At 45.2% G+C, this 8,768-nt stretch overlaps 1 protein-coding gene across 1 annotated transcript; it reads right to left on the reverse strand.

Annotated features, from left to right (window-relative positions):
- On the reverse strand, positions 1-7,070 carry pafah1b2 (platelet-activating factor acetylhydrolase 1b, catalytic subunit 2). The gene is made up of 6 exons (XM_048981087.1): positions 6,768-7,070; positions 6,010-6,098; positions 5,348-5,437; positions 4,824-4,940; positions 4,155-4,277; positions 1-283 (listed from the first exon to the last, which is right to left on the reverse strand). Exons 2-6 carry the CDS (start codon positions 6,088-6,090, stop codon positions 5-7), a joined length of 690 nt encoding a protein of 229 aa, XP_048837044.1. The 5' UTR covers positions 6,091-6,098; positions 6,768-7,070; the 3' UTR covers positions 1-4.
- Between the last annotated feature and the right edge of the window lie 1,698 nt (positions 7,071-8,768).

The raw sequence follows: 8,768 nt of genomic DNA on the forward strand, positions 1-8,768 counted from the left end.
CGTCTCAGACGAGCGAAGCCCGCCTCTCCTCAGGCGTCTCCTCCAGCAGCTGTAGTAGCAGGTCGCTCAAGGGCTTTGCCACCGCCCAGTAACCGCTGGCGGTCAGGTGAAGGAAGTCAAACATGTCCCTGGTGGAGATGGTGCCGTCTGAATGCACGAAGCCGGCACCCACATCCAGGAACTGGGCGGCACTCAGGCGGGCCAGGCTCGATCGCAGGATGCCGTTCACAGAAGCGTTCTTCTCTCGCAGCGGGTTGGGTCGCTCTCCCCGTGGCAGAAGGCCCTGCGATTGGGTGGGTCGAGATGAGGGTGGTTTGGTAGCGATGGTATACAAAATAAGCTACTTAACCCTGAAAAGGGCATCGCAGGAACATCGGTCAATCTAGGCACAACTATGCAAGTCCTTTCATCAGTCGATGCTAGATTTAGATTTTTTTTTCATATGGAATAAAAAAAAACAAACATTACGCAATTTGTCGATTCCTGTTACATGTTTCCCTTAAGTACCTTACAGAACTAAAAATTTCACACACAAGTTATTTACACAGCTGAATATCACTGAGGTGTATAAACCGGCTTTTTAGGGCATATCACTAGTTCCTCTTCTGTGATTTGAACTGGAAAACTCAATATTAAGGTGGGTTTTCTTCTATCCTCATTTATTATACTGTCTGGTGGCACTTAAAGATGCAAACTGTTCAGGAGTCAGACGAAGTCGCGAAGTCTTGCACCCTCAATGTCAAGGGGTCAGAGCGGTTCGTTTACTATTGTTTTTCAAACCGGTCCTTGGGCACCACCAGTCCACGGTTATGCTCCCTCCCTCTTCTGGGAGGGACCAATAATGTGGACTGTCTGACAGGGAGCTGGGATGGACCAATAATGTGGACTGTCTGACAGGGAGCTGGGAGGGACCAATAATGTGGACTGTCTGACAGGGAGCTGGGATGGACCAATAATGTGGACTGTCTGACAGGGAGCTGGGATGGACCAATAATGTGGACTGTCTGACAGGGAGCTGGGATGGACCAATAATGTGGACTGTCTGACAGGGAGCTGGGAGGGACCAATAATGTGGACTGTCTGACAGGGAGCTGGGAGGGACCAATAATGTGGACTGTCTGACAGGGAGCTGGGAGGGACCAATAATGTGGACTGTCTGACAGGGAGCTGGGAGGGACCAATAATGTGGACTGTCTGACAGGGAGCTGGGATGGACCAATAATGTGGACTGTCTGACAGGGAGCTGGGATGGACCAATAATGTGGACTGTCTGACAGGGAGCTGGGATGGACCAATAATGTGGACTGTCTGACAGGGAGCTGGGATGGACCAATAATGTGGACTGTCTGACAGGGAGCTGGGATGGACCAATAATGTGGACTGTCTGACAGGGAGCTGGGATGGACCAATAATGTGGACTGTCTGACAGGGAGCTGGGATGGACCAATAATGTGGACTGTCTGACAGGGAGCTGGGATGGACCAATAATGTGGACTGTCTGACAGGGAGCTGGGAGGGACCAATAATGTGGACTGTCTGACAGGGAGCTGGGATGGACCAATAATGTGGACTGTCTGACAGGGAGCTGGGATGGACCAATAATGTGGACTGTCTGACAGGGAGCTGGGATGGACCAATAATGTGGACTGTCTGACAGGGAGCTGGGATGGACCAATAATGTGGACTGTCTGACAGGGAGCTGGGAGGGACCAATAATGTGGACTGTCTGACAGGGAGCTGGGATGGACCAATAATGTGGACTGTCTGACAGGGAGCTGGGATGGACCAATAATGTGGACTGTCTGACAGGGAGCTGGGATGGACCAATAATGTGGACTGTCTGACAGGGAGCTGGGAGGGACCAATAATGTGGACTGTCTGACAGGGAGCTGGGATGGACCAATAATGTGGACTGTCTGACAGGGAGCTGGGATGGACCAATAATGTGGACTGTCTGACAGGGAGCTGGGATGGACCAATAATGTGGACTGTCTGACAGGGAGCTGGGATGGACCAATAATGTGGACTGTCTGACAGGGAGCTGGGAGGGACCAATAATGTGGACTGTCTGACAGGGAGCTGGGAGGGACCAATAATGTGGACTGTCTGACAGGGAGCTGGGATGGACCAATAATGTGGACTGTCTGACAGGGAGCTGGGAGGGACCAATAATGTGGACTGTCTGACAGGGAGCTGGGATGGACCAATAATGTGGACTGTCTGACAGGGAGCTGGGATGGACCAATAATGTGGACTGTCTGACAGGGAGCTGGGATGGACCAATAATGTGGACTGTCTGACAGGGAGCTGGGATGGACCAATAATGTGGACTGTCTGACAGGGAGCTGGGAGGGACCAATAATGTGGACTGTCTGACAGGGAGCTGGGAGGGACCAATAATGTGGACTGTCTGACAGGGAGCTGGGATGGACCAATAATGTGGACTGTCTGACAGGGAGCTGGGAGGGACCAATAATGTGGACTGTCTGACAGGGAGCTGGGATGGACCAATAATGTGGACTGTCTGACAGGGAGCTGGGATGGACCAATAATGTGGACTGTCTGACAGGGAGCTGGGATGGACCAATAATGTGGACTGTCTGACAGGGAGCTGGGAGGGACCAATAATGTGGACTGTCTGACAGGGAGCTGGGAGGGACCAATAATGTGGACTGTCTGACAGGGAGCTGGGATGGACCAATAATGTGGACTGTCTGACAGGGAGCTGGGAGGGACCAATAATGTGGACTGTCTGACAGGGAGCTGGGATGGACCAATAATGTGGACTGTCTGACAGGGAGCTGGGATGGACCAATAATGTGGACTGTCTGACAGGGAGCTGGGATGGACCAATAATGTGGACTGTCTGACAGGGAGCTGGGATGGACCAATAATGTGGACTGTCTGACAGGGAGCTGGGAGGGACCAATAATGTGGCCCAACAGCAAAACCACTCTGCCATAATGATGTAAAATAGTGAACAAAAAAATGCTAAACCAGCACTTTACTAGAGACCTAAAGGTTACCCCAAAAACCCGCATACACACCAGCGCATTTCGGATAAGATTGGCCACCCCTTATCTAACAAAACAGATAAATAATTTATACGCAGATATACACGTAACCGGCACGCAAGTATGCATTTGCCGTTTAAAGTGATACGCACGGGAATTTGCTATAACAGCAAACATACTTATTTTATGTGCATTTGCGTTGCTATGGCAAGAAATTACCACGTATTTTAACATTTAAGCATTAACGACGTAAGAATTAGCCATATAAAGGTCACAATAATGCTGATTTCTTGCAATAGCAGCACAGCAGCATGTAAAACAAGTATGTATTTGCACTGTTATGACAAGAAACTGAGTGCTTTCGAATCAGTTATCTGCATACCTGCCTGTAACACTACATCTTCATTCACAGAGGTGTCCTAATTTCTACCTCATACTAAATAAACTCCCCTCATTGCTCACTAATGTCACTTGTCAGTTGTCACATTAGCAGAAGGAGGGTGTCCACATTATCCTCATTTTTCACCACCTAATCCTTTCTCCTTTTTTTCTACGCATCTTCCTCAGTGTCCCTTTGCATCAGTACACCGAGACACTGCAGTAGTAAGCTGAGAAGCAGCTTTTCAAGTATTCTGTTGGGAATTCTGCTGGGACTTGTATCAATTCTTTTTACATATTTTTTTTAGTAAGGAGCTCTTAAGGAAACTGGGTGGAATTTTTTTATTTATTTTTACCCTGCAAAACTTATAAATATTCAAGATTAAAGATTTTTAAGCTTCATGTTCTGTTATACAAGTACAACTTGTGGTGATATGAAAATCTGGTTGCGAGAGAACGCAAATGTTTTGCAACGATATAATGCTTTGTGAGGGAATGCAAAATGAAATTTTCCAATCCTGTCGTTTTATAGGTTCCATATTTTAGACGTACATCATGAGCCATTCAGTATTATTTTCTTTATATATGCAACTTTTCCCTGAACATGATGCTGTTGATTTTGAGTTATCTTTTTTGCCATTATTTAATCTATTGCACATTATGTAATTTTCAAGAATTATGTGACACTGACACAAAATTGGGACTTAGCAGTAATTTACAGAAGATCTTTTCTGTGGCAAAAATTCAATTGTGCAGACTCACCAAAACAACTATTTTAGCTTGCGGGAACTGAGCGATGAGCAGGTGTACGATAGATAAGATTCCTCCAGCTACTTGCTCCGCAGTGTGTTCATAATTGTTGGTTCCTACCCACACAACCACCACCTGAAAATAAATGGTGGAAGAAAAAAAAAATAAATGGAAAAAAAAATAAATAAAAAATCTCACACATTGAAGAATATTTCAAACACACTAAGTTATAACTACATTCCTTAGAAATCACAATTATCCAAGTGAACTTTTTCTAACAATTCTAAACTTTTAATTTCTTTGACATTTATTTATTTATTTATTTAATACACAAAGCGACGTACAACTGAGAAAGCAGGTTCAGACAGTCCATGAAGCACCTGGAGATTAAGGCCGCTGGTCAAGGGTTCGACGGTAAACTCACTATGCCAGCCATGAGATTTTAACTGGCAACCTTCTGATCATGGGAAAAGGGTCCAAACCCACAGAACACATCACTGCCCGAAACAGATTCCCAGAACAGGACCTCTGTTATTCACTTTCTCATCAGAGCATTTCGGAACCACTAAACCATCCTCTTCCTAATTATCCCTTATCCTGTGACTGCCCATCTCCCGACCCCTGCCCCAACAACCACACGATCTCTACACCTCACCACCTATCCATTCATCCATCGCTTACCTTGGGGCGAATGTTCTGTAGTTCTCCATTCTGCAGCCTCCACAACACATTGCACGTGGTATCTCCTGCCACTCCGAAGTTGAGAGCATGGAGAGGGGAGAACAGCTCCCTCCACACCTGCGATCGATGCAGGAATGTTTGCGTTTTGTTGAAGTGCGTAACTGCGAGTGGTGTTTAGATTCTCAGCTTCCCTCTGTGTGCTACTTCTAGCATTAAACCAACAGTGGCTGGTAAAAGAAGCAATTTTCATTTCACAAAAGCTGCCATCTATTTCATTAAAATGACCCATGCATTTATCACAGCATGTTGATTTGCCCTCCGCATGTGGGTCTGCTGCCTCGCAAACGCTCTGCGACCTCTGGGATTGTGGCGTGAGGCGCAGCGTCGTTTTAACTATGCGACACACTGATCTCGCCTATTGTTCGATTTCGTTTCGTCCAGACGTCGTTTGAAGTATGTGGCCAGTGCGCCACTGTCACAAGCCCGCATCCCTCACGGACAAGCGTGCATGCACGCATGCTCACCTCATACTGCTGCATGAGCTGCACCATGGAGTCCCCCACAAACAGCACGTCAGGCTCCGCATCCTTGCACTCCTGCACGAAGCGGTGATGCTGCAACACATATACACATAATGCAAATACACTGCACATTCACACAAAGAGTGAGTCCTGATACTGATGTCTATGCAACTATTACAATGCTAACAACATTAGACTGTGGTACCAAAATGTGCCCTATTGCTAAAAGCTATTCCTGCAGTCCCTTATCTGAAAAACAGCGTGTATTTCAGCATCCCACATGACCTGGTGTGCTACTGAAATTAATGGCTCTCTTAAAATGTTTAAGGGTCGTCATCAGAGCCGCCAGATGTGACATAAGCAAGCAAGGAACTCAGCATGCACATCGTCCAACTATATCCATAGTCAGGGTCAAATTTAGCATTTTCTTCCATTTTCTTTGTCTGCCCACTAACTGAATATCTTGGGATAACTGGTGACACACGCGCCTATTTTATACGTCAACTTATGAAACGGCCACATTATCGACAAACAGATAGAATAAATATAACAGAATAAGTACTTGCATATTATTAATAGCTACTAAAAACTGCATATGGATTAAGCAATATTTATTGACAGGTGGTCATTTACAGAGCTGCTATGCATGATGGGGCTGCACTCACCTGAGACATCCAGCGCTGGTCCCCTTGGGTGTCCTGCACTGCAACAGGCACTGCAGCGGGGTTCCCGTCCTCACTATTCATCCTGACGGCTGGCGTGCAGATATGCAACAATGAATATTCATAAAGATGCACGAAGTCCATACGAAAAACAGACGGAGACATCAATTTGCAAGGGAGGTATCGGCATGGAGGTGTGTTTTGGGGAGACTTTATAATTAGTAAACAAGTCTTGCAATTATCGGGGGGGGGGACATGGTGGCCGCGCATAATCAATAAGGCGCGTCACCACCAGTGGAGCACAGTCTGGTCCCGTGTCACGGGCGATGCAGCCGGTCCCACACTGACAATCCTGAGCATGTCAGCAGGGAAAGCGAGGGGGGGGGTCATCTACATCTCGGGCTGACACTGGTGACTGCATTTCCTGCTTCCAGCGAGTCTAAATGTAAAGCGCAGCGTTCGTCTGCGTTTTCCGGCAAATCGCCATCGTGCAAAAACAAGCATATATCACGCTTCACAAAGAAACATATCTAGCAAACGATATTGAAATGCTAATGACGACAAACACCCCCTGCCCCCTCCTCCTCCTCCTCCTCCTTCCCCAGCAACGAGGCGACACCCACGCAATGATCACTGCAGTTGGAGAAGCCGCTGCAGCCAGGTCACCCGCTTAAGGACCCGTCCCACACGTCTGCAAGTGGTAAACCCGACTTCTGGTCCCCGGTGCCCACCGGGGGCTGGGAGGAAACCCCATTTCTTACCGCAAGACAGTCCGTGACGGTCTATCCGGAGCAGAGGATGCTGTTGAGCGGCGGTCGGACTACTCTCACCCCCTTTTTATCCCCTACGAATGATTTCCCTACACCCAGCGCACCAAAAACCGAATGCGAAATATTATTAATACCCCACCCAACAACGAGGATATGGATCGCAGTTGTGGATGTAGAGATACCCAAGCCTAGAGTAAAACCTTCCCCGCCTCCCGCTTTCTCCCTCACTGCGCTGCGCTATACACCCTTTTCCCGGAGCGACTTCCGCTTTCGGCGTGTCCATCAGGCAGGGATCACCTTCCTCACAGCGCAGGATGTTCCGCCTTGTAATTACGTCAGGAGGAAAACAGCACCTTTTTATTATTATTTTTTAAAAAGGATGTTTTATAACAATGTAGAGAATTAAAAAAATACTTTGAATTGTTTGTTTTAAGCGCCCAGAGGCAGCGCTTAGTGAGAACGCCTAAGAGCGTCTGATTCGTACATTGTTATAATTACTGCATGTATCCATACAGTAAAATAACCAAATTTGTATTATTTCACTGGATCCAGATATAAAGTTTTGTATGTTTTTTCAAAAACAGTCATAAGTAATACTGATTGCGCTCACTATTATTACTTAGCAAAATTGTATTTATTCTTCGATATTCAACTACTTTATCATATTTTAAGATAATTAGGCTAACAAGTCTTTTTGAAGTAAAATACGGTGATAATGTACTTAAATGTTGAACAAAATAATTTTACTAAGTCTTATTCAGTTTCTCTGACCGCTACAGTTCACTGTAGTCATGTAAAATAAATTATAGTTCTCCATCGCTGTGGTTTTTGGAGTTCTGTGTGCCCCCCCCCCCCCCCCCAAGTGTAAAATAGAGGAGATGAGCTTGTCTTACGTTATGAACGAGCAGGTGGAGGTTGAGGAACTGGTTCCATGGGGAAAATGTTTGTCAAAATCATAGGAACCACATTACATTAAGACTACCCTTTGCCACTTATAAATAGTAATAACTCATTAATAAGAAGAAAACTGCGGTATAACTTGTTTATAATTGTCTAGCAATGATTTACAAAATGTTACAACCTAATTAATGATTTATAAAATGTTGTGTATGCAGCTTTCGGGACAAAAAAAACATCTATTTACATTATTTTATTAGACTCAAGATTCAAAATATTATTGTCATATGAACAAGTACATTGTATAGAGGACAATTAAATTATTACTTATGTATCTTACACTACCTCGTGCCTATTGCTTCCCGGATAGGCTCCGGACCCCCTGCGACCCAGTAGGATAAGCGGTTTGGAAAATGGATGGATGGATATAACCAGGATATGACAGCCCACCAGTTTGAGATTACTTAGTGCAGTCACCTTTCACGTAGAAATTACTCAGAAAGAAGGGTGATCTTTTTTTTTTTAATCTATATTATCAACAGACTTTTACCTATATTAATTATGTAGTGTTTAGGGAGAGGGAGGTTTTATTTAAAAGTGTGTTGCATAAAAGGTCAACACACCAGGGTATGAGTGAACATTTCTGTAGAAAAACCTTTAGCTTTGGCTATTCAGCTATCAGATCCGTTTCATTATATCCGAACTCTCCCCTGCCTTATGTGAAAAATGATACCGCGTAGTCAATGACGTCATCAACTGCTTGCCAGTGATACATGGTTTGCTTCTTACATGCTTGTATTTCTGGGTTTCATATGCGTTCTTATTAAAGTATCCATCACTGATATATGCCATGCCAATATGTTTTGTAATAAAACGCATCGTCCAAGAAGAGTCATGTGTTTTTCATTCACTCTTTGTTTGCCTTCTCGTCTTATCCAAGGCCTTTTTCACTCCTGCTATGCTTATAAGCAGTGTTTGTACTGCGATCGGGGTAAGGTACAATTCATTTCTACCCTGATAAGTGCTTTTTACTTTCTCCCTGCTCCAGTCAGAATGTACAGTATATATCTTTTGCATACGTAAAACACTATGACA

The sequence above is a fragment of the Brienomyrus brachyistius genome, chromosome 17, assembly GCF_023856365.1.
Source record: "Brienomyrus brachyistius isolate T26 chromosome 17, BBRACH_0.4, whole genome shotgun sequence".
In the NCBI taxonomy this organism is placed as follows: Eukaryota; Metazoa; Chordata; class Actinopteri; order Osteoglossiformes; family Mormyridae; genus Brienomyrus; species Brienomyrus brachyistius.